The sequence below is a fragment of the Mugil cephalus genome, chromosome 20 (assembly GCF_022458985.1).
Source record: "Mugil cephalus isolate CIBA_MC_2020 chromosome 20, CIBA_Mcephalus_1.1, whole genome shotgun sequence".
Lineage (NCBI taxonomy): Eukaryota > Metazoa > Chordata > Actinopteri > Mugiliformes > Mugilidae > Mugil > Mugil cephalus.
In genome coordinates, this window is record NC_061789.1 from 6,541,232 (window position 1) to 6,568,674 (window position 27,443).

A 27,443-nucleotide genomic window follows, 5' to 3' on the forward strand; every position below is an offset into this window, starting at 1 on the left:
CAGACTAAATAAACTGAACAGGAAGGCTGGTGCTATCATTGGCTGCAGATAGGAAACTTTTGAGGTGGTGGTGGAGAGGAAGACACTAAATAAACTGTCATCAGTCATGGATAGCCTTGACCACCCTCTCCACCAGATAATAGACACACAACAGAGCTCCTTCTCCGTGAGAGTCAGACAACTCTGTTGTCGCAAAGAACATTACAGCAAGTCATTCCTGCCTCGTGAAAGTACTTATTGAAAAGTCTTCCGACCTGTACAGCTGACTCCAGCGTCCTTCCCGTGTCCACAGTTGTGTGTCCCAAGTCCACCGTGCTGACAATGACTTAGAGAGCCCTCATTTCCTGAACACGCCACATCATCGAGCCATATTCCTCCGGTTCCTTCACCAAAATGAGCAGACCCAGGAGCACTCAGAGCCGTCCACAGCTCAGCTGTCTGCAGACCACGTTTGCATCATTTATGTCCCAGTCGTCATCACAGACTGTTCCCCAGGAGTCACCGTGGTAGATTTCAACTCTTCCAGAGCACAAAGTAGACCCAGCTAACCTGATGTTATCATCTAGTGAACAAATCACAAGCAAACCATTGCCAGAGAAGTCAAGACTTTGCTGTGAATGTACTTGGTCTTGCAACTAAACTCTGATAGAGATTTTAGCCTTTTCTACAATATAAATAGATTTACAATTTAAATTTTCTGTGCTTTTTTCTTCTCTTTAATTGTGAAAGCAGCATGGTTTTCACCACTTTGCACCACTTGTACGCAGTTCAGCTTGTTGGTGAAAGTACTTTTTGAAAAGTTTTCCCACCTGTACAGGTGACTCCAGCGTCCTCGCTGTGTTTACAGTTGTGTGTCCCAAGTCCTCTGTGCTGACAATGACTTAGAGAGCTCTCACTTCCTGAACAGGCCACATTATTGAGCCAGATTTCTCCGGTTCCTTCACCAAAATGAGCAGAAGCAGGAGCACTCAGAGCCCTCCCACAGTTCAGCTGTCTGCAGACCACGTTTGCATCATTTATGTCCCAGTTGTCATCACAGACTGTTCCCCAGACACCGTTGTGGTAGATTTCAACTCTTCCAGAGCACAGAGTAGACCCAACTAACCTGATCTCAGCACCTGATGAAAGATCACAGAGACAGTTGCTGGAGAAGACGCACATTTTTTGTTAGTATTTTTATTGTTTCTAACATTCCAACCTGTCTGCATCTCTCAGAAACTATTGAAAGACAGACGGAACTAAAGAAGTGTTCGCACAAGTGCCAGACTTATATTAAATTGGATTCAGGCTAGACTGGAGATGACTCTTGCTCAGTCAAAAGATCCAGTAGCTAGGTGTGTATTGTCAATCACAAGTTGTGAAATCAAATCAACATGATACAGACAGATGTTTGTCGTTGGGCTGTTCCACGGGTGTTGTCTAGTACAGATGTGTACTGTGAAATAAAGTCTAAGGAGGAAACATCTTAGCTGGGGAGCATGCTAAAGGTGAGGCTAGCTGAGTGGTTTTTGTAGTTAGTAGTAGGGCTAAGTTAAGTCTCTTGGTTGAAGGCTGCATGGTGACTGCATTGAGGAGGGTGACTCCAGAAACGCACTGTTCAGCCTTCTTGAAGTGCCATGGGCCTAGAGGTGACCATTCGAAAACCCCAATTATGTGGCGCATACTGCCTACTACCGTTGGCTAGGCTAGTTAGCTGGTGTCTTCTTGTTGTGTGCTAGTTGGTAGCTGATGGGTAGCCTACTGGCATTTTATTTTTTTTCTAATTGGATTGGGTTTCTAATTGTGTTTTGCCTTGTGTTTTGCAGAGGTGAGATATGCTGGTTGACATGTAGTCGCATATCCCATCACTGCATGAAAAGACCTGTATCCGGGCCTGGACAAGGCCACATACTTCTCAAATATTCTGGTGTAGGCAGGAGTATTCAGGCATATCCCCACTATAATGTCCGAGTAGCTACCAATTTCAGGGCTCCAGGCAGAGGTGGCAGAGGTGCCAAATATCACACCTTGGGCTCCATGGGGGTCAGTTGCTATGGACTGACCCCAACTGGACCTTTGTTAAAGGCTCAAGAAGGTATCCCAAAAAGAACAGCAAGAGGAAGAACACCGTCATCCCATACGAGGCTAGTGTATTGGAGAAACTGAGGATAATTTTCAGAAAACACCACATTCCAGTTTATTTCAAACACAGCAATACACTTGGACAAAAACTGGTCCAACCCAAAGACGGAAAACCCAGACAAAAAAAACAGAGTAATGCAGTACGTGCTATTCAGTGCAGTGAGGAATGTACAGACTTGTACATTGGGGAAACCAAACAACCCATCCATAGATAATGTCCCAGCACAGGGGAGCCAGTTCATCAGGGAATGACTCAGCAGTCCACCTCCACTTGAAGGACAAAGGACACTCCTTTGGAGATACAACATCAAAGTCCTAGCCCGAAAGGACAGGTGGTTTGAGAGAGGAGTAAATAAAGTCATCTGTCTCAAAGTGAAAAAACCTTCTCCAAACAGAGGAGGTGGTCTGAGATTTAATCTGCCATCCATTTACAATACAGTCTTGACTTCTGTCACCACGAACTTTCAACACAATTCACACCTTGAGACTGGAGACTCCCACTAACAATACCCTCGTTAGAGCACTATTCATAGGTGAAGTAGTTTGGGCACACAGTCACCTCGAAGAAGTTTCAACACCATTCACGCCTTGAGACTGGAGGCTCCCACTAACAATAGCCTCGTTAGAGCACTATTCATAGGTGAAGTAGCATGGGCACACAGTCACCGCTTAAGACAAGTACCCAGCCTTTATGTGGCACCAGTTTCTGGTCAGGCAAGTTTCTGATGGGTTTTTCCTCCAGAGTTTTCCTATTTAAACCTCAACTTCCCACTAGTCTCTCAGAACTGAAGAAGCTACTCGGATAAGTGGCAAAACATCTTCAAGAAATTTTACAAGTCCAGTTGCCTTTATTCAACGCCTTTTGGATTACAATGACCTGGATGACTGAGAACCTTGACAGACAAGTCCTGAAACAGATTTACATTTCAGAAAACAATTTTGCAAGCAGTGAAACACCTTTACAAATGACAAAACACTTTTACAAGTCCCAAAACAAATTTACAAACTCCACCATCAACCAGAAAGGGAATGTACCAAGTCTGGGATTTAACAGGAACCTTGCCGGCACACAGCAGATTTACAGTCTGTATCTTGTTTTCGCATACTCCTGTACGCAGCCCTTTTCATGAGGTGCATCACTACTTATCTACTGCGGTTAGCTAGGCTAGGTAGCTGGTTTCTCCTTGTTGGTTGCTAGTGGTAGCTGACTGCCTGCCTACAGATCGTTTTCTTGTTATTCAATTTATTTATTGATTTATTGAACAAGATTTAAAAAAAAATCTGTTGAACTGGGTTTCTAATTGTGTTTTGCCTTGTGTTTTGCAGAAGTGGGATGAATTGGTTTTTGCTGTGCTCGTCAATTTTGCAAGTATGCTGGACAGTTACTCAGGCATCATTGTGGCAGATTTCAACTCTTCCAGTGCACAGAAACAGCTAACCTGATGTTAGTACTTAATGACAAATCACAAGCAAAGCATTGCCAGAGATGTTTCGTGTGAATTTACTTTGTCTTGCAACAAACTAAAGAATGACAGAGATCTTTGTACTTGCTAAACTAAATCACAATTTCGAAAGCAGTGTAGTTTTCATAGTTTGCGCTACTTTTACGCAGCTCAGCTGTTTAAGAATATATCATTTATTTTGGAGAAAGTGCTTATTAAAAAGTATTCTGACCTTTACAGATGACTCCAGCGGCCTTGCCGTGTCCACAGTGTGTCCCAAGTCCTCTGTGCTGACAATGACTTAGAGAGCTCTCACTTCCTGAACAGGCCACATTGTTGAGCCAGATTTGTCCGGTTCCTTCACCAAAATGAGCGGACACAGGAGCACTCAGAGCCGTCCCACAGCTCAACTGTCTGCAGACCACGTTTGCATCATTTATGTCCCAGTCATCATCACAGACTGTTCCCCAGACACCGTTGTGGTAGATTTCAACTCTTCCAGAGCACGTAGTAGACCCAGCTAACCTGATCTCAGCACCTGGTGAAAGATCACAGACTCAGTTGCCGGTGAAAACACATATTTTCAATTAGTTTTCTTACTTTTAAGATTTCATCATGAAACCCCATTTGCGTCCCTCAGAAACCACCGAAAGACTGATGTAAACAAATAGTAGGTTGACAGAACTTTTGCACCATCTAAGAGCCAAATCTATATTAAATTGGATTTACAGTTACATTTTCCTTGCTTTTTTTTCCTGCTCTGCTCTTCAATGTTGAAAGTATCCTGGGCAGTTCTCCAGGCATCAGTGTGGTAGATATCAACTCTTCCACAGCAAAAAGTAGAGCCTCAGCCTGGAGAGGGTACTAACTCTAACCCTACCACTTCTTTGGAAGATCTCCTGCTGTGTTCCCGTTCCCAAGAAGTTGTCTCCATCAGGGCTCAGTGATTACTGTCCAGTGGCCCTTACATCTCATGGAGGTACTGGAGAGGTTGGTGCTTGCCCACCTAAGGCTGTAAGTGAGATCACCTTTACGTCCCCTACAGTTTGCCTACAGGCTGTGTCTGGTCTCCTGCATGTATATGCTGAATCAGAGTTTTAAGTGGACAACAAGTGTGTGCATGCTCCACAACCACTATGCTGGCGTCTAACCCCAGAACAATAACATTCAAGAAAGCCAGTCACAGAAGAAGGTAAATAGAGCAGGTAGAAAACCCTGAGGGACAGTGCACATCTCATCTGCACCAAAAGTAGCACGCAAATTACGTACAAAACTAATGTGGACAAGACTAAAGACATCTATCTATCTTATCGGTGAAAGTACTTACTGAAAAGTTTCCCCACCTGTACAGTTGACTCCAGCATCCTTGCCATGTCCACAGTTGTGCGTCCCAAGTCCACCGTGCTGACAATTACTCAGAGAGCTCTCATTTCCTAAACAGGCCACATCATCGAGCCAGATTTCTCCGGTTCCTTCACCAAAATGAGCAGCCCCAGGAGCACTCAGAGCCGTCCCACAGCTCAGCTGTCTGCAGACCACGTTTGCATCATTTATGTCCCAGTCGTCATCACAGACTGTCCCCCAGACACCGTTGTGGTAGATTTCAACTCTTCCAGAGCACAAAGTAGGCCCAGCTAACCTGATGTTACCCTCTAATGACAAATCACAAGCAAACCATTTCCAGAGATGTCAAGACTTTGGTGTGAATTTACTTTATCTTGTAACAAACTAAACACTGATAGAGATCTTTGCCTTTGCTACAATAAAAAAGTTAGATTTACAATTTTAACTTTCTGCACTTTTTTCTGCTTTTCAGTTTTGAAAGCAGAGTGGTTTTCATCAATTTGAGCTGCAGTTCAGCTATTAAGGATATAACATTTTCGTTGGTGAAAGTACTTATTGAAAAGTTTTCCCACCTGTACAGATGACTCCAGCGTCCTCGTAGTGTCCACAGTAGTGTACCCCAAGTCCTCTGTGCTGACAATGACTTAGAGAGCCCTCATTTCCTGAACAGGCCACATAATGGAGCCAGATTTGTCCGGTTCCTTGACCAAAATGAGCAGACCCAGGAGCACTCAGAGCCGTCCCACAGTTCAGCTGTCTGCAGACCACGTTTGCATCATTTATGTCCCAGCCGTCATCACAGACTGTTCCCCAGACACCGTTGTGGTAGATTTCAACTCTTCCAGAGCACGTAGTAGACCCAGCTAACCTGATCTCAGTACCTGATGAAAGATCACAGGCTCAGATGCTGGAGAAAACACATATTTTCTGTTGGTTTCTTACTGTTTCTAACATTCCATCATGAAAACCTGTTTACTAAGACAGTGTCTTAGGCTAAGCAAGGGCAGTGGGCGAACTGGGAGAGTGTAAAGAAAAGGAAGTTAAAGTGGAGTGAGCTGTGGAGCATGGAGGCTAGCGGGACTAGATTTATGATAGGGGCTATTTAAAATGTGCTGCCATCTTCCCGGAACCTAAACCAGTGCCTTGGGGAGGATGCTGGCTGACTGCTATGCTCTAGTGTATGTACAGTTGTCCACATTCTGACAGGTTTCAGGGACAGAGTTGAGGAGGCTAATGAGTGCAAGAGAGGTACATGTGCAGAGATGGCAGCAGAAGCTGAACAACAAGGGTAGAGGACCCACATGCAGCCAGTGGAAGTGGGTTGCCCTGGATTCGTGGTAAAATCCACCATTGCTCTCCTGTGCAAGCTGGGCATTCACGGGAGATAATAGAGGGTCGCAGTAAATAACATGTCCCTGGCAAAGTTACTGTCCCAATTCTGCAAGCGCAAAGGGATCAGTGGCTCTAGATGTCAAGTTGAAAGTTTGAATTTGCAGGAACAAACCTCGGAAGTACCAAAACGGAGGATATGGGACTATGAAACTTCCAGAGGAACTGTCATATTACATGATTTCGCTCATATTCATAATCATATTGTTTTGTTATATCACATGACATACCAATATACAATGTAATCGTCATACTATGAAAGGTTAAGCAGTGAAATAATATGCTGTCACTAGATTATGGTCCACTCTCGACATCTATATTATGATATTCTGTAGTACATGAAATGTGTTTGATATATATGTTTTGAGTTTTCATTATCAGAAATTACTATGGCCATATCATAATCGTGCCTCACTGTTATGTTTCTGTTGTGAAACAGTCAGAGGTTCAAGTTGAAGGTTGCCTAGTGGAAGGGGCCGTAAGAGGCCGTGGCATGTATGGATTATCACTACTGCCATTAATAATTCTAAAAGGAATCAAACGGAGATATGTTGGAGAAATTATATATCCCTATATATGCATACATTGGTAGACAGTTATACATGGAATGGTTGTAGAAATACACTGAAAAATACAGACAGAGACTGCTCTCACGCACAGGCACATCCTGTTTGACCAAATCTGGATGTGGTCAGCTTGACCTAAACATATCCACTGTGAGAAATTCCAGTCACATAACCAAAGTTGGTCAAAAACAGGAAAACATGATTCCATTGCCAAGAACACGTTGCGAAACCAAATGAACATGATACACACATACACACAGTTATCATTATCAAAGTTATCATTATCACACACATCCATGGCTCTGCACAAAACATGTAACACACATAACAGGATGTCTGTGAAGGTTCTTAGCCATCCAGGTCATGGTAATCCAAAAGGCATTGAATAAGGGCAACTGGACTTGTAGAATTTTTATCGAAGACATTTTGCCACTCATCCGAGTAGCTTCTTGAGTTTTGCCAGAGGAAACCAGAGTACCAAGACTATAAAAATCCCAGATGTTTGTCATTGTGTTGTTCCACGATGTTGTCCAGTACGGATGTGTACTGTGAAATAAAGTCTGCAAGGCTAGAGCCAAAAGTCTGGCTTCTGTCTGGTTTCTTGACTTCTGTGTGATTTCAACACAGAACGAGCAAGTGAGTGGCTGTGGCTAATGAGGAAACATCTTAGCTGGGGAGCATGCTAAAGGTGAGGCTAGCTGAGTGATTTTAGTGGTTAGTGGTAGGGCTAAGCTAACCTCTCTCTGTTGAAAGTCACAGTTGCATGGTGGCTGCATGGAGGAGAGTGAGTCCAGGACACTAAAACTCACTGTTCAGCCTTCTTGAAGTGCCATGGGCCTGACTCAATGAAACATCAGTGAAGGGAGGTGACCACTTGAAAACCCCAATGATGTACCGACTGCCGTTGGCTAGTTAGCTGGTGTCTTCTTGTTGGTTGCTAGTGGCAGCTGACTTCTACCAATCCAAATGTTTTTCAGTTGGACTAGGCTTCTTAATGCATTTTGGCACAAGGGATTTTAACATCTCATCTAATTTTTTGTTGGTGAAAGTACTTATTGAAAAGTTTTCCCACCTGTACAGTTGACTCCAGCGTCCTTGCTGTGTCCACATTTGGGTGTCCCAAGTCCTCTGCGCTGACAATGACTTAGAGAGCTCTCACTTCCTGAACAGGCCACATTGTTGAGCCAGATTTGTCCGGTTCCTTCACCAAAATGAGCAGACACAGGAGCACTCAGAGCCGTCCCACAGCTCAACTGTCTGCAGACCACGTTTGCATCATTTATGTCCCAGTCGTCATCACAGACTGTCCCCCAGACACCGTTGTGGTAGATTTCAACTCTTCCAGAGCACGTAGTAGACCCAGCTAACCTGATCTCAGCACCTGGTGAAAGATCACAGACTCAGTTGCCGGTGAAGACACATATTTTCAATTAGTTTTCTTACTTTTAAGATTTCATCATGAAACCCCATTTGCGTCCCTCAGAAACCACCGAAAGACTGATGTAAACAAATAGCAGGTTGACAGAACTTTTGCACCATCTAAGAGCCAAATCTATATTAAATTGGATTTACAGTTACATTTTCCTTGCTTTTTTTTCCTGCTCTGCTCTTCAATGTTGAAAGTATCCTGGGCAGTTCTCCAGGCATCATTGTGGTAGATTTCAACTCTTCCACAGCAAAAAGTAGAGCCTCAGCCTGGAGAGGGTACTAACTCTAACCCTACCACTTCTTTGGAAGATCTCCTGCTGTGTTCCCGTTCCCAAGAAGTTGTCTCCATCAGGGCTCAGTGATTACTGTCCAGTGGCCCTTACATCTCATGGAGGTACTGGAGAGGTTGGTGCTTGCCCACCTAAGGCTGTAAGTGAGATCACCTTTACGTCCCCTACAGTTTGCCTACAGGCTGTGTCTGGTCTCCTGCATGTATATGCTGAATCAGAGTTTTAAGTGGACAACAAGTGTGTGCATGCTCCACAACCAGTATGCTGGCGTCTAACCCCAGAACAATAACATTCAAGAAAGCCAGTCACAGAAGAAGGTAAATAGAGCAGGTAGAAAACCCTGAGGGACAGTGCACATCTCATCTGCACCAAAAGTAGCACGCACATTACGTACAAAACTAATGTGGACAAGACTAAAGACATCTATCTATCTTATCGGTGAAAGTACTTACTGAAAAGTTTCCCCACCTGTACAGTTGACTCCAGCATCCTTGCCATGTCCACAGTTGTGCGTCCCAAGTCCACCGTGCTGACAATTACTCAGAGAGCTCTCATTTCCTAAACAGGCCACATCATCGAGCCAGATTTCTCCGGTTCCTTCACCAAAATGAGCAGCCCCAGGAGCACTCAGAGCCGTCCCACAGCTCAGCTGTCTGCAGACCACGTTTGCATCATTTATGTCCCAGTCGTCATCACAGACTGTCCCCCAGACACCGTTGTGGTAGATTTCCACTCTCCCAGAGCACAAAGTAGACCCAGCTAACCTGATGTTACCCTCTAATGACAAATCACAAGCAAACCATTGCCAGAGACGTCAAGACTTTGGTTTGAATTTACTTCGTCTTGCAACAAACTAAGCACTGATCGAGACCTTTGCCATTGCTTCAATAAATGATTTACAATTTTAATTTTACCACTTTTTTCTTCTCTTCAATTTTGAAAGCAGCATGGTTTTCATCAATTTGCACTACATCTATACATTTCAGCTTTTAAGGATACTGTATATCATTTCTATTGGTGAAAGTACTTATTGAAAAGTTTTCCCACCTGTACAGATGACTCCAGCGTCCTGGAAGTGTCCACAAAATTGTACCCCATGTCCATTGTACTGACAATGACTCAGGGAGCTCTCATTTCCTGAACAGGCCACATCATCGAGCCAGATTTGTCCGGTTCCTTCACCAAAATGAGCAGCGCCAGGAACACTCAGAGCTGTCCCACAGCTCAGCTGTCTGCAGACCACGTTTGCATCATTTATGTCCCAGTCGTCACCACAGACTGTTCCCCAGGAGTCACTGTGGTAGATTTCTACTCTTCCAGAGCACGGAGTAGGCCCAACTAACCTGATCTCAGCACCTGATGAAAGATCACAGACTCGGTTGCTGGAGAAAACACATATTTCCTGTTAATTTTTTTACAGTTTCTAACATTTCGTCATGAAAATGCGCTTGCATCCCTGAGAAACTACTGAAAGACAGATACAAAACGACTCAGTTTACGTCCATGGATTCATTGAGACTCTGGGCTTTAGGAAAGTTATGGAAAAATAATTACACAGTGATGATATTTGATCATATTCAGTTTGATTTGATTTTTGTTTAACGTCCTTTTTCAGTTTTTATAATAAAAGAGTAAATATGTATGCTAACGAAACACTTTCTTTCATCATTCTCTAAAAAGCTGTTGCTCACTCATGATAGCGATGATTGTACATTTGCTATATGTGTTGCTTGCATGTTGCTTTTTTCTGTTACCGTCCTCTCAGGGAAGAATAATCAAAATAAAAAATGCTTATGAGAACACATCTTATATTGATCCAGTGTGAAGACTGCTTAATATTTCTTCATTAGACTGCAACTAAAATATGACTAGACCACTAAGACGATGGCAAAAAAGAGTGACAAAGGAAGAATAAGTGTTACAGTTGACAAGTACCATGAAGTTATGGTTTAGTTATGAACAAAGACAATCCAATTTAAATGAACTATATAAACATTTAACTATCTGCATAAATGTACCAAAGAAGCACTCGAAGTAAGTACATTCCTGAGCATTTGCACATTTCCAGGCAGCTAGGGAAATATAAATAATGGTAAAGTTCAAATTCAGAGGTGCAGGACATGACTGTTAAATAAAGACATACAAGATCAAAACCATTTGTTCATTATTATATTGATGCTTGTTGATACTCGTACCTTTTCTTGCCATCGTATCATTATAATTCACAATTCTTCTTACCAGAGCAGACGACCCCAGCGTCTTTGCCGTGTCCACAGTTGTGTATCCCAAGTCCTCTGTGCTGACAGTGACTTAGAGAGCTCTCGTTTCCTGAACAGGCCACATCGTCGAGCCAGATTTGTCCGGTTCCTTCACCAAAATGAGCGGACCCAGGAGCACTCAGAGCCGTCCCACAGCTCAGCTGTCTGCAGACCACGTTTGCATCATTTATGTCCCAGCCGACATCACAGACTGTCCCCCAGACACCTTTGTGGAAGATTTCAACTCTTCCAGAGCACAAAGTAGGCCCAGCTAACCTGATCTCAGCACCTAACAACAGATCACAGACTCAGATGCTGGAGAAGACACATTTTCAACATTTTCTGTTAGTTTTCTTACTGCTTCTACCATTTCATCATGAAAACACGCTTGTTTCCCCAAGAAACTATTGAAAGACAGATACAAACAAATAAGAGGTTGATAGAACTCATATTAAATTGGATTTACAGTTACAGTTACAGGAGGAATAGCATTGCAGCCAGTGATGCCCACAGACTAAATAAACTGAACAGGAAGGCTGGTGCTATCATTGGCTGCAGATAGGAAACTTTTGAGGTGGTGGTGGAGAGGAAGACACTAAATAAACTGTCATCAGTCATGGATAGCCTTGACCACCCTCTCCACCAGATAATAGACACACAACAGAGCTCCTTCTCCGTGAGAGTCAGACAACTCTGTTGTCGCAAAGAACATTACAGCAAGTCATTCCTGCCTCGTGAAAGTACTTATTGAAAAGTCTTCCCACCTGTACAGCTGACTCCAGCGTCCTTCCCGTGTCCACAGTTGTGTGTCCCAAGTCCACCGTGCTGACAATGACTTAGAGAGCCCTCATTTCCTGAACACGCCACATCATCGAGCCATATTCCTCCGGTTCCTTCACCAAAATGAGCAGACCCAGGAGCACTCAGAGCCGTCCCACAGCTCAGCTGTCTGCAGACCACGTTTGCATCATTTATGTCCCAGTCGTCATCACAGACTGTTCCCCAGGAGTCACCGTGGTAGATTTCAACTCTTCCAGAGCACAAAGTAGACCCAGCTAACCTGATGTTATCATCTAGTGAACAAATCACAAGCAAACCATTGCCAGAGAAGTCAAGACTTTGCTGTGAATGTACTTGGTCTTGCAACTAAACTCTGATAGAGATTTTAGCCTTTTCTACAATATAAATTAGATTTACAATTTAAATTTTCTGTGCTTTTTTCTTCTCTTTAATTGTGAAAGCAGCATGGTTTTCACCACTTTGCACCACTTGTACGCAGTTCAGCTTGTTGGTGAAAGTACTTTTTGAAAAGGTTTCCCACCTGTACAGGTGACTCCAGCGTCCTCGCTGTGTTTACAGTTGTGTGTCCCAAGTCCTCTGTGCTGACAATGACTTAGAGAGCTCTCACTTCCTGAACAGGCCACATTATTGAGCCAGATTTCTCCGGTTCCTTCACCAAAATGAGCAGAAGCAGGAGCACTCAGAGCCCTCCCACAGTTCAGCTGTCTGCAGACCACGTTTGCATCATTTATGTCCCAGTTGTCATCACAGACTGTTCCCCAGACACCGTTGTGGTAGATTTCAACTCTTCCAGAGCACAGAGTAGACCCAACTAACCTGATCTCAACACCTGATGAAAGATCACAGAGACAGTTGCTGGAGAAGATGCACATTTTTTGTTAGTATTCTTATTGTTTCTAACATTCCAACCTGTCTGCATCTCTCAGAAACTATTGAAAGACAGACGGAACTAAAGAAGTGTTCGCACAAGTGCCAGACTTATATTAAATTGGATTCAGGCTAGACTGGAGATGACTCTTGCTCAGTCAAAAGATCCAGTAGCTAGGTGTGTATTGTCAATCACAAGTTGTGAAATCAAATCAACATGATACAGACAGATGTTTGTCGTTGGGCTGTTCCACGGTGTGTTGTCTAGTACAGATGTGTACTGTGAAATAAAGTCTAAGGAGGAAACATCTTAGCTGGGGAGCATGCTAAAGGTGAGGCTAGCTGAGTGGTTTTTGTAGTTAGTAGTAGGGCTAAGTTAAGTCTCTTGGTTGAAGGCTGCATGGTGACTGCATTGAGGAGGGTGACTCCAGAAACGCACTGTTCAGCCTTCTTGAAGTGCCATGGGCCTAGAGGTGACCATTCGAAAACCCCAATTATGTGGCGCATACTGCCTACTACCGTTGGCTAGGCTAGTTAGCTGGTGTCTTCTTGTTGTGTGCTAGTTGGTAGCTGATGGGTAGCCTACTGGCATTTTATTTTTTTTCTAATTGGATTGGGTTTCTAATTGTGTTTTGCCTTGTGTTTTGCAGAGGTGAGATATGCTGGTTGACATGTAGTCGCTTATCCCATCACTGCATGAAAAGACCTGTATCCGGGCCTGGACAAGGCCACATACTTCTCAAATATTCGGGTGTAGGCAGGAGTATTCAGGCATATCCCCACTATAATGTCCGAGTAGCTACCAATTTCAGGGCTCCAGGCAGAGGTGGCAGAGGTGCCAAATATCACACCTTGGGCTCCATGGGGGTCAGTTGCTATGGACTGACCCCAACTGGACCTTTGTTAAAGGCTCAAGAAGGTATCCCAAAAAGAACAGCAAGAGGAAGAACACCGTCATCCCATACGAGGCTAGTGTATTGGAGAAACTGAGGATAATTTTCAGAAAACACCACATTCCAGTTTATTTCAAACACAGCAATACACTTGGACAAAAACTGGTCCACCCCAAAGACGGAAAACCCAGACAAAAAAAACAGAGTAATGCAGTATATGCTGTTCAGTGCAGTGAGGAATGTACAGACTTGTACATTGGGGAAACCAAACAACCCATCCATAGATAATGTCCCAGCACAGGAGAGCCAGTTCATCAGGGAATGACTCAGCAGTCCACCTCCACTTGAAGGACAAAGGACACTCCTTTGGAGATACAACATCAAAGTCCTAGCCCGAAAGGACAGGTGGTTTGAGAGAGGAGTAAATAAAGCCATCTGTCTCAAAGTGAAAAAACCTTCTCCAAACAGAGGAGGTGGTCTGAGATTTAATCTGCCAACTATTTACAATACAGTCTTGACTTCTGTCACCACGAACTTTCAACACAATTCACACCTTGAGACTGGAGACTGGAGACTCCCACTAACAATACCCTCGTTAGAGCACTATTCATAGGTGAAGTAGTTTGGGCACACAGTCACCTCGAAGAAGTTTCAACACCATTCACACCTTGAGACTGGAGGCTCCCACTAACAATAGCCTCGTTAGAGCACTATTCATAGGTGAAGTAGCATGGGCACACAGTCACCTCTTAAGACAAGTACCCAGCCTTTATGTGGCACCAGTTTCTGGTCAGGCAAGTTTCTGATGGGTTTTTCCTCCAGAGTTTTCCTATTTAAACCTCAACTTCCCACTAGTCTCTCAGAACTGAAGAAGCTACTCGGATAAGTGGCAAAACATCTTCAAGAAATTTTACAAGTCCAGTTGCCTTTATTCAACGCCTTTTGGATTACAATGACCTGGATGACTGAGAACCTTGACAGACAAGTCCTGAAACAGATTTACATTTCAGAAAACAATTTTGCAAGCAGTGAAACACCTTTACAAATGACAAAACACTTTTACAAGTCCCAAAACAAATTTACAAACTCCACCATCAACCAGAAAGGGAATGTACCAAGTCTGGGATTTAACAGGAACCTTGCCGGCACACGGCAGATTTACAGTCTGTATCTTGTTTTCGCATACTCCTGTACGCAGCCCTTTTCATGAGGTGCATCACTACTTATCTACTGCGGTTAGCTAGGCTAGGTAGCTGGTTTCTCCTTGTTGGTTGCTAGTGGTAGCTGACTGCCTGCCTACAGATCGTTTTCTTGTTATTCAATTTATTTATTGATTTATTGAACAAAATTTAAAAAAAATCCGTTGAACTGGGTTTCTAATTGTGTTTTGCCTTGTGTTTTGCAGAAGTGGGATGAATTGGTTTTTGCTGTGCTCGTCAATTTTGCAAGTATGCTGGACAGTTACTCAGGCATCATTGTGGCAGATTTCAACTCTTTCAGTGCACAGAAACAGCTAACCTGATGTTAGTACTTAATGACAAATCACAAGCAAAGCATTGCCAGAGATGTTTCGTGTGAATTTACTTTGTCTTGCAACAAACTAAAGAATGACAGAGATCTTTGTACTTGCTAAACTAAATCACAATTTCGAAAGCAGTGTAGTTTTCATAGTTTGCGCTACTTTTACGCAGCTCAGCTGTTTAAGAATATATCATTTTTTTTGGAGAAAGTGCTTATTAAAAAGTATTCTGACCTTTACAGATGACTCCAGCGGCCTTGCCGTGTCCACAGTGTGTCCCAAGTCCTCTGTGCTGACAATGACTTAGAGAGCTCTCACTTCCTGAACAGGCCACATTGTTGAGCCAGATTTGTCCGGTTCCTTCACCAAAATGAGCAGACACAGGAGCACTCAGAGCCGTCCCACAGTTCAACTGTCTGCAGACCACGTTTGCATCATTTATGTCCCAGTTGTCATCACAGACTGTTCCCCAGACACCGTTGTGGTAGATTTCAACTCTTCCAGAGCACGTAGTAGACCCAGCTAACCTGATCTCAGCACCTGGTGAAAGATCACAGACTCAGTTGCCGGTGAAGACACATATTTTCAATTAGTTTTCTTACTTTTAAGATTTCATCATGAAACCCCATTTGCGTCCCTCAGAAACCACCGAAAGACTGATGTAAACAATTAGGAGGTTGACAGAACTTTTGCACCATCTAAGAGCCAAATCTATATTAAATTGGATTTACAGTTACATTTTTCTTTCTTTTTTTTCTGCTCTGCTCTACAATGTTGAAAGTATTCTGGACAGTTCTCCAGGCATCATTGTGGTAGATTTCAACTCTTCCACAGCAAAAAGTAGAGCCTCAGTCTGGAGAGGGTACTAACTGTAACCCTACCACTTCTTTGGAAGATCTCCTGCTGTGTTCCCGTTCCCAAGAAGTTGTCTCCATCAGGGCTCAGTGATTACTGTCCAGTGGCCCTTACATCTCATGAAGGTGCTGGAGAGGTTGGTGCCTGCCCACCTAAGGTTGTAAGTGAGATCACCTTTACGTCCCCTACAGTTTGCCTACAGGCTGTGTCTGGTCTCCTGCATGTATATGCTGAATCAGAGTTTTAAGTGGACAACAAGTGTGTGCATGCTCCACAACCAGTATGCTGGCGTGTAACCCCAGAACAAAAACATTCAAGAAAGCCGTTCACAGAAGAAGGTAAATAGAGCAGGTAGAAAAACATGACGGATAGCGCACATCTTATCTGCAGCAAAAGTAGCACGCACATTACGTACAAAACTGATGTGGACAAGACTAAAGACATCTATCTATCTTATCGGTGAAAGTACTTACTGAAAAGTTTCCCCACCTGTACAGTTGACTCCAGCATCCTTGCCATGTCCACAGTTGTGTGTCCCAAGTCCACCGTGCTGACAATTGCTCAGAGAGGTCTCATTTCCTAAACAGGCCACATCATCGAGCCAGATTTCTCCGGTTCCTTCACCAAAATGAGCAGACCCAGGAGCACTCAGAGCCGTCCCACAGTTCAGCTGTCTGCAGACCACGTTAGCATCATTTATGTCCCAGTCGTCATCACAGACTGTTCCCCAAGAGTCACCGTGGTAGATTTCAACTCTTCCAGAGCACAAAGTAGGCCCAGCTAACCTGATGTTACCCTCTAATGACAAATCACAAGCAAATCATTGTCAGACAAGTCAAGACTTTGGTGTGAATTTACTCTGTCCTGCAACAAACTAAACACTAATATAGATCTTTGCCTTTGCTACAATAAAAATTAGATGTACAACTTAAATTTTCTGCCTTTTTTCTGCTCTTCAGTTATAAAAAGCAGCATTATTTTCATCAGTTTGATTTACATACTGTATATGCAGTTTAGCTATTAAGAATATAGCATTTTTGTTGATGAAAGTACTTATTGAAAAGTTTTCCCACCTGTACAGATGACTCCAGCATCCTCGTAGTGTCCACAGTTGTGTTCCCCAAGTCCTCTGTGCTGACAATGACTTAGAGAGCTCTCATTTCCTGAACAGGCCACATCATCGAGCCAGATTTCTCCGGTTCCTTGACCAAATTGAGCAGACCCAGGAGCACCCAGAGCCGTCCCACAGTTCAGCTGTCTGCAAACCACGTTTGCATCATTTATGTCCCAGTCGTCATCACAGACTGTTCCCCAGACACTGTTGTGGTAGATTTCAACTCTTCCAGAGCACGTAGAATACCCAGCTAACCTGATCTCAGTACCTGATGAAAGATCACAGACTCAGATGCTGGAGAAAACACGTATTTTCTGTTAGTTTTCTTATTGTTTCTAACATTTTATCATGAAAACCTGTTTACGTTCCGCAAAAACTATTGAAAGACAGATACAAGGTGACTCAGTTAACCTCAACGGCTGGACTCATGGAGATGCTCAGCTTTGGGAAAGTTACAGAAAACAATTACATAATGATGATATTTAGTTTTGACTTGATTTGTTTTTAACTTTCTTTTTAAGTTTTTATAATAAAGTAGTGAATATGTATGCTGACAAAACATCTGATGGAGATGGAGATTAATGAAGACTCATCTGGGACTTTGTAGTCTCCGCCTCCATGGTGCTATATCAGCACTGTGCTTATGCTTAACAGAAGAAGTTTTTATTTATGACAAAATATTAGACTGACCTGCAGCAAGTGAAGATGAGATCAAGAGAAAAAAGACTGTAGAAGAAGAAAACAGTTGCATGGTTCATTACATTCAGCTGAATAATGCTTGAAGAAAATTTGATGCGATGGATATTTGCACTGCATTTGCATTTGCTACTGTAGTGTCTGCATAAAAGTAAAGATAATTAGGAATAACATTATGGAAAATGTGTCTTACCCTGGGTCAACGAGTTGAATTTCCTAGAGTTTTGAGTCATCTTTTTTCCTGAAAAAAAAGAGAGAGAAGTACATGCTACTAAAATTAGATTGGTTCTACAACAGTAGTGTACAAAATGTTATTAGGTGTCTACGAGATGCAAAGTGGACGTAACAGGGCATGTGCATGTGAAATTGAACTGCACGGCCATATAAGGCTTACAAAATAACAAAAGTGGATATGGCCCCACACATTTTCCGAATCAAGCTGTTGCTTTAATAATGAAAGTGTAAAAACAATTGCAACTACTATACTGATTAGACAAGAGATCAGTCATGTGATGTTTTCATCGATCTGTGCATGCCACATGTCTGTAAAACGGCCGTTCCCATTAAAAGTAGTGGTAAATGTGAACATCAGATTGGAATAAATAACCTCACATGTGAACAACTGACCTAAAACTTTCAACTGGAATTATTTCAATCGGAATGAGAAAAAACGTCTCCATGTAAACCCAGCTAATGACAACATCAACAGTCTATAGATGTAGGCTGTTACGTTCTCATTGTCCGAGAGAGGTTCGCCCCTCAGGGCTTCTTGTCTCAGTTCCATTTGCCAATGGATTTGCCATCCATTTCCACTGTTTTCAGAACAAGAGGCTTTTAATTTTTCATTGTCTGAGCGCCAAAAGTCTGACTTTTAATTTTAACAAATTTTAATGTCTGTCAGTGCCAACATATTCCCCCTCTTTCTTCTTCAAATGTTCAAATCTAGTCAGATGGCATTGGAAGATGCCACGCAGACCTCATAGGCCCAAACGAATAGTGAGGGTCTGCTGGAAAACACCTGGCAGAAGAACCTGTCAAGATGGTGTTCAACTCCCACCTCCGACATAGCTTCAGCCACATCCCAGGGGCAGTGGCGGACATTGAGTCCGAATGGGCCATGTTCTGATCTGCCATTATTGAAGCGGCTGCTGTGATTGTGGCCACAAAGTCGCTGGCGCTCGTCGTGGCGGTAATCCCCAAACATGCTGGTGAACACCAGAGGTGAGGGGAGCTGTCAAGCTGAAGCTCCATGAGTATGGAGTGGATGGCCCCTTGTTAAGGGCCATTCAGTCCCTGTACCAAAGGAACAACAGTTTGGTCTGTGTAGTCAGTTTTAAGTCAGACTCGTTCCAGGTGAAGGTTGTACTCCACCAGGGCTGCCCTTTGTCACCGGTTCTGTTCATTACTGTTATAGACAGAATTTCTAGGCATAGCCGGGTGGTGGAGAGTGTCAAGTTCGGTGATAGGAGGATCTGATCTCTGCTATTTGCGGGTGATGTGGTTCTCTCAGCTTCATCGAACTGTCAAAGGAGGATATTTTCCTCTCCTTTAGCCCAGGATCTTTATACCTTTTGGAAAGGATAGTCAATCTATGCACAAATCACGTGACAGTTTCTCACATTTAGGTTATTTATTTGGTACACAGAAAATAGGTATTGATTCAGCGTTGAGACTTCAGTCTATCCACCTTAAGGGTAGAAAAAAACAAAGCTCCCATCCAAGCAGACGTAGTGACCTTGTTCTACCTAGACTCCGCCCATACAGAAGGGAGGAGTACTGCTTCTGATGCGTCAGTGAATTTCTGTGTGTAGCCAATTAGCTTTATCTGGTTTCCAGCGTATGAAATATTGGGGTGTAATATGTCCTTGTCTGTGAGCAAGCTGCAGCAAAGCGCAAAACAACTCCTTATATGGTGAGATAGCAGAAGTAACATTCCTCCTGTTTCTCTCAGTGTCATACACAGACCAAAGGCCTTTCGTAACCCCTTAAAACTCAACAGAACTATGACCTCCAGCTCTTACTGGGGCGGTTCGCAGCCGAGAGTGAAGCGGCTGGGATGAAGATCAGCATCACCAAGTCTGAGGACATGGTCTGCTGCTTATGACCACTATGAAGTAAACTTCCTGTTCTATTAACTTCAGTCTTTGGTCTTTTGACTCGAAAGACCACTCACAATTTTAACCTGCGTCACACTTGTCGCTCGCCTCTCTCTCACCTTCATCCAACATTTCTACTCACGTCTTAGACTTAGACTTAGACAGACTTTAATGATCCACGTGAGAAATTATTTTGTCACCGTAGCTTCGTTGCATATAAAAGTAAACACAAGATAAAATAAAATGAGATGTCCGCCTGCAGAGTCTGAAGCTGGGCACAGATGTACCATGGTCCTATGAACCAGGTCTCCAAAGCTCTTCTCATGACACGCTCCCTCTGGGTCCCACCAAGCGCACACAGTCCATCCATTCCAATGTCAAAGACCTCACATTCCTCGAGAATACAGACGGCACCGCCGACCCAAATCTCCTTCTCCAGTCCAGCATCTCCAGCACTTCTCCCGAAGTTCAGCGGGACTCTAGGGCAGCTCAGGGGACACAAACAGCGCTAGCTGATAGCAGGAGCACACCAACAGAACACAATGGTCGCTCCGCCAACTCCACAACCAACGACACAGTCAAAAACAAAAGGTTCAGAAAAAAACTAAAGAAAAACAGCACAAAAAGACCAAAAACCATTTGACTGCTTCAAGTCAGACAAAAAAACAACCATTAGCACACTCAGAATAACCTAAAACGGTTATTCAACACGGAGCTACTGGCGACATGCAGCCCTCTTTCAGTTGCATTTCAAAAAAACAAAACAAAAAACAAATCAGCTATTTAATCTCTTCTCATTCAATCTCTTAACAACTAAGAACATTACATATCAATTTAATGTTCTTATTATTTCACACACATTTTCAGCAGTTTCAGAAGTCTTCTCTACAGATTTCCTCACTCTACACACCATCTAATGACTGCGACTATTTTCATGCCAATCTGCAGCTATTTACAATATTTACAGCAAAGAGGTACACCAAACATTTGCATTGTTTTTTAACTAGTTCAGCTGCAAGAGTTACAGCCACACAGCCTTTGGCCGAGGCTAATGTCACACATAGAGTAGACACTCTCACTCAGCTCTTTAGCACAAGGCTGAAGTCCCACACAGGGACCCCCTAGCCGGAGCTCTCAGATCAATTAAACATATACTCCAATTCGGGGTGTTCGTACAATTTACACAATTTTAAGCAGCCCTTTCATGCAGCACAAAATGTACAGTAATAAGTCTGTGCTCCAGATTCGTGGTCAGACATGTTGTTCAGGTTGTCTCAGCACACAGAGAAACTTGCATTCACTTAGACAAAAATTGTCATACCTTTAGATTTTGGGCTCAGCACATTTCCACTTGTGCGCCGAGATCGACAAGTAGTCCCTTTGTTGTTTGTCTGCAAGACTGACCCTGATGACTCTATTTTTTTCAATTACTTTTAGAAATCTTGCAGAAGTCAAGGAACCAGATGGAAGCCACAGACACAGTAGGACTTCACTTCACAGAGCACAACTGTACTAGGCAACGCCGTGGAACAACCCAACGCCGCACATCTGGGGTGTAGTTTATATAGTCTTGGTGTGTGTGTTACATGTTTTGTACTGAGCCATAGATGTGTGCAATAAATGATGATGAAACTTGTGTATCAATGTGCATTGTAACCTCTTGTTCTTGGCGATAGAACCACGATTTCCTGTTTCTGACAAACGTTTGGTTTTGTGCCTGGAAACTGTCATAGTTGGGATGTCCAGGTCATGTTGTTGGACATAAATCAGACTGACTGAACAGGATATTTACTGTACAGCCCTGAAACTTGGGGGTGGTAATGTTCTTGTATAAGCATGTATTGCTCAATCTGGGCCAGAAGGATTTATCGTCGATGATGGACTGAAGAAATCTGAATTATGCCAGTGAACTCTGGGATGCCTCCCAGTGAGAAGGTCTGGGGTTCAAGTCCTTTCTGGGGGTTTGCATGCTCTCCCTGGACTCTACATCTACATCTACATTGCCATATTTCCAGGTTTTAAATTTCATTTCATTTTAAACCAATTAAATCACCTAGAAATATGGTAAATAAATGTTGGATTACGAACAATAATGCTTAAATTTACAGAAATGTGCTGTTATTAATTGATTTAAATGACATTTTATGGGAGCTGATTGTATAATAATTTATATTACCTTTATATTTATATTATATATTCAAAAATCTATTCACTTTAAATGACTGGTTCTGAAACAAAAAGACAAAACAAAAACTAAATTCAACTGAACTGGTAATGAAAGAAAAAAGTGAAAAAAAAAGAAGAAAAAAAAAGAAAAAAATAGTTGAGTTACCAATTTACAAGTCACCATACATCCACAACACTGATTAGAAACTTGGTGAAACGTCACTGAAAATGAATCCATACTCTATACCAGGGGTCGGCAACCCTCAACACTTAAAGAGCCATTTGGAAAGAAAACACTGGGAGCCACAAAACCCCGGAGCTGCGGGTTGCCGACCCCTGACCTATACAGTTGACGAGGTGTGGTGTCCATACTTGAACTACTTGTTGATCGTAGTGAAGTTGCAGTTTCTGAGCTGTAACCACCTGAAGAGAAGACAGAAAATATTAGCGGTTATTAAATAATAACAGCTAATAACAGTTTAAGAGGCAGGACCAGGATAAAGGTGCAAGAAGATACAGCCTTTTCCAACACCACAGCAGTCACACGAGTCCCACTATAGATGACACCGTTGCTTTGGGACAGACAAGCTTGCAAGATCTCAACATAACACACTACAAAGAAAATACACACCAGGCTGACTATACATGGGATACAACATATTGTTGTTGGGGGAACTATTGCTACTGCTGGATACAAAAGTCATTTTTTTTCTGTACATTGTGATAAAGTATCCTGTGTTCATCCCATAATCCCATCCCATCATTAGTTGTGTGTCATTTGCTACCGAATCAGAATCTAGAGAAGATAGACCCAACTGATGATACTGATTTATAAGCACACTGTCAATTCACTGCTGCTGATTGTACTATATTACACTAAGTTACAGGTAGATTCTATTATTTTTCAGCCCATCTAACCCAAAAGAGTAATTGTGTGCAACAGATGCATGTACTCACCAGAGAGGGGCCTGGTCAGACTGTGTTACTGGACTTGTACTGGTACTGGCTCTGCTCTACTGTTGGCTGCTCTGGCTGCTTGGAGGACTGTCCAAGACATGTTGTTGGCCTTATTAAAGGACAGATAGTAGTAATATTTAAACACAGACATCACATAGCTCAATGTGGGTATATTATTACCTAACATAATTCTATCCTCAGTAGCCATTGATATATTTTAAACTGTTCCTTTCTCAATATAATGCAGTACACACCACCACTAAAAATCATGAGAACAAGGTGTAGTGTATAGTCATCACCTTTTTCAAAAACATCAACAAAAATGTAGAGAAGATTCTTTGAAGTATAATTCATAGTAGAACTGCTGTATTGGACTGCATTGATTAGTACAGGTGGACCTAATAAGTAGATTTTGACTATGCACATTTTGTTAATGTGAAAGTTTATACTGTACAAACTGAAACACATACTTGTCTTTTTGAGCAGTGACAGGCGTCTCCTGGCTTCAACTGGTCTGAGGACAGAAAGGAGGTCACTCTCCTGCAGGTAGCTCAGGTCCTCAACTCCTAAACATTGCAGGCTCAGGGTCTCTCAGTTTAGGCACTGATTTGATGAAAGACAGAAGAGGACTCTCTGCATCCATGACTAGGAGGACTAGAAGGGATGAAAAATACTGTTACTGTCAGATTTTAATCTTTCAAACTCCAGATGACTCTGAGTTTACAATGCTATACTTAAGTGAAATTACTCTTGTCCCACAAAGCTTGTACACATGCAAATGGTAATAATCTAGTTTCTGCTCAGGCTTCCAACATTTTAATGCTTGTTTCACTTCATACAATGCAAATGCTGGCACATAGGACACATCATGAGGTGTAACAATAAAGTATACATGCTGGTCCTGCATCACAAGCATGAGCTCAATCTGTCTGAATTCAAGTGCCTCACCTTGGTTTAAACACAGAAAGACCCTTTTTGTACTGAGTGCCACTTCAGTACAGTTCAGCATGGAAAGGAGTGGAGTTCTTAACCACAAGTTTATGCCATGAAATCAACTCGCACCACTTATCTGCAGGTAAGAAAGAAAAAAAGTATGAATCATGAAATTTGCCATAATCAAAGTAAATGCTATTGGTTGTGAAAAAGTCAACCTAAACTGTGTTAGCAGATCTCCCCTCAATAAACTAGAAGATGATCGTTAGCTTATCCTTTACATATTTTTCAGTATTGTTGGCCAAAAAATTAGTGAAAATGTAGAAGAGGGTTAATAATCGATTATTGTTCATTGTTGCAGCTCTAAACAAATGTTGTTCCTCTTTCTCTCCGCCTGTGTCAGTCAGTTCACAATAGTAAACGTAATGACTCACCGTTAAGTGCTAAGCTAACGTTAGCGTAAATAAAATAAAAAGTGGTTGTCTGGCTGACTACTAACACTCATAGATATATATCTATGACTAACACTGGCAGACGCCACTTGAAGACGCCGTCGCCGCCGGCCATACTTTTGTCATGTAATTAGCTAACATTTCAATAGACGACATGCTAGCGGATTTGTTTTGCCGACTGAGTAAAGTCAGAGGCATGGTGGTAAATAAAGCTAATACTACTAAGCTTCAGTTTGATACTTGCCTTCGTCCTTCCTCCAGCCTCGACATTAGCTGCTGTTTGCTCCAAGTTTCTGTGACCAAACGGAAACAGCCGCGTGGTGGTTGTTGACCTTGTTAAGCGTAATGTCAAAGACAGATGTTCAGTGTCCCAACAGCCAATGACATATCTTCTTCTTCTTCTTCTTCTTCTTCTTCTTCTTCTTCTTCTTCTTCTTCTTCTTCTTCTTCTTCTTCTTCTTCCTCCTCCTTCTCCAACCGTTTCTGTCGACCAATCCAATCGGGACCCGCGCTTTTCAAAGCACGTACTCCAGTGACATGTCGCGTTCACGTTTTTGTCTTTTGTGTTTGTGCAGGCAGACGTTGCAGCAGTAAAATGTCCCCTTTTTACACGTGTTTTGTTCAGACATGCTGTGAAATAATTCAAGACGTTGTGATGTTTTTTTTATGTAAAAGAACAGAAATATCATGTTTTCACATGTATTTTCACAGTTACATTGATTTCATGTTATTTTAAATTTGACGTGTAAAATCACAGTCCTTTTCGTTGATTGTCCAGATTGTTTCTGTATTTTTAAAATTTACATTTTTTTTTTACAGTGTATATATAAATATGGACGTGCATTCCCACTTCCTTGCATAAGACAAACTGATGCTATTTGCATCCCTCTTTTCCAGGGATACGGCATCTTGCAACTGGAGCCAAAGTCTGATTGGTACAGTCCAAGAGTGGAGCCATGCAGACCTGCGATATCAGTGACAACTAAAATTAAACTTGTGCAAAAAAAGTTCACCTGAAAATGCATAAACATTATATTAACTACCTGAAATATTTTAGTTTGGCCCCAAGTCCCATCTGACATATACTGTCATCTTTGTATTTCGGTCACTGAAACACAAGAATCGGAATCATTTGTGGAAAATAAATAAATAAATAAAAAGGAAATGTCTTCTCTTGTAACATATTTGGTTAGTACAGACTTTTCATTTGGACGGGCTCCGGGCTGCTTTGCTGCTTGTCGTCTTCTCTTGGAGATCACATAGACCACTAGCACCAGAAAGAACAGCGACAGACACAGCAGGATGGATTCAGCTATTGACAATGTCAGTAAACAAGAAGACGAGGAGAGGAAAAGATTTTTGTCATTCGATTTTTTTATTTTCCTTTTTCCTATGTAGCTACGAATATGCTCATTGAAGATATAAAAAAACAACGATTTGATACAGTAACACCTTTTCTGGGAATAACTGAGCCATGATGAGTAAATCCTTCAGACTTAATCAGACTGCAGGTCAATTGATTCATTTCTTTTTTTACCTTTAACCTTTAACAGAAAGTCTGACGGAGTCACTGTGGGAGGAGCTGAACATTTCACCCGAAATTCTTTTTTCATATCGACAATGGTAGAATCCATCATGATCAAAGTGCACTTTAGGAATGTTGAAGGTAGCAGACTTGGAACCGGATGTTTCAGTCTCTCTGAAGGAGCCTGGCATTTTCTGGAGGATGAATTTTCCACCTAAAAGTTCAGCTGTGATCGAACAAGTAAAACTGACCTCTTGGCCATAGGTAACCTCACTGGCTGGACTCATAGAGATGCTGGGCCTTGGGAGAGTTGCTGGAAAAAAAATTACACAATCATATTTGATGATATTCAGTTTGATTTTACTTGTGTTTAACTTTGTTTTTTGGTTTTTATAATAAAAGAGTGAATGAATATGTATGTTGATGATACATCTTTTATTTCATCTTCATAATGTCCTTTCAGGGCAGAATAATAAAAATAAAAAATGCTCATGAGAACATGCCTTATATTGGTCTTAGTTTAAGTCTTGGTTTAAGGCTAGACTGGAGATGACTCTCGCTCAGTCTGTAGCTCCAGTAGTTTTGTGTGTAGCGCTCACGGTTAAAACAGGGAGGAAGTTGAATCCAAAAGACCCAGTACAGGAAGCACAGGCTGCCTTCAGGCATAGGAATATCACAGATCATGTACATCAAGGGCGTGAAGGCCTGGTGCTGTGTGCAGGGAAACATTGGTGGAGCAAGGCATCAGAAACAGACAAGGGAAGGATGGTAGTGAAGGAGATACATAAGCAAAAGGAAGCAGCAAGATGTACTAAGGCAGTGTTGCAGGCTAAGCAAGGACAGTGTGTGAGTGTAGAGAAAGGGAAATTGAAGTAGAGAGAGCTGTAGAGCATGGCAACCAGGATTAGATTAGGATTAGATTTATGATAGGGGTTACTTATTATGTGTTGCCATCTCTCCAGAATCTAAACCAGTTGTCAGGGGAGAATGCTGTCTGCCCACCATGTTCTTGTCTATGTATACTTAGCCATAAACTGAAACATTCCAGTCTCTCCTAAGGGTGATATACCTGGTGTCGAACCAGGTGCTGAAATGCTTAGCAGCTGCAATTGAGGAAGAACTGGTAAAAGTAAATTCCTCATCTGCTAGAAAGGACAATAGATATATTTTTTTTTTGTACGGAAGGGAGAAAAGGCCAGACTGGCGAGGATCAGGCATAGCGCAGGGCAGCTAAGTGTAGGCTGAACCCGGGAGCTGAGAGCCAACTTAAACAGGCAACTGATTGTTACAGCGCAGATAGTTAGCACAGGCAATTTTCATAATTTTTTCCTTTAGTTAGTTGATTATGATGACGATAAAATACAGCATGGATGCACCGTCTCTCCTCTACTGTTTGCTGTATTCATTGAACCGCTCGCATCAGCAATTTGTCAGAACCTAAATATCCATAGAATACCCTCACCGGTCTCAGTCAGTGGTTTAGCCATGTGGGGTCTTCGCGATTCACACAATACCTATCCCTACAGAGGCTACATCCAAGTTGAGTTGGAGCTTTCAGAGAAGGGTGAAACCCAGACAGTGCCTGTCCTGGCTTTAGCATGTCCAGATTCCCATTCTGCAGACATCCTTATCAGCACTAATGTTTCCAAATTCAGATCATCCAGTGCCACACGGGAAATAGTAAGATCAGATAGCATCCACATGATGAGGGTATCTGTAGCCCAGCAAACA

General features: G+C 42.4%; 1 protein-coding gene across 1 annotated transcript in view; it reads right to left on the reverse strand.

Annotated features, from left to right (window-relative positions):
• LOC124998123 overlaps positions 1–27,443 on the reverse strand; it is a 98,288-nt gene that overhangs the window by 31,052 nt on the left and 39,793 nt on the right. The window contains 11 exon segments of the mRNA XM_047572325.1: positions 255–422; positions 425–562; positions 810–1,118; positions 3,796–4,101; positions 4,907–5,215; positions 5,480–5,788; positions 7,935–8,243; positions 9,049–9,357; positions 9,628–9,936; positions 10,819–11,127; positions 11,603–11,911. Of these exon segments, the coding sequence (XP_047428281.1) occupies positions 255–422; positions 425–562; positions 810–1,118; positions 3,796–4,101; positions 4,907–5,215; positions 5,480–5,788; positions 7,935–8,243; positions 9,049–9,357; positions 9,628–9,936; positions 10,819–11,127; positions 11,603–11,911 (3,084 nt within the window).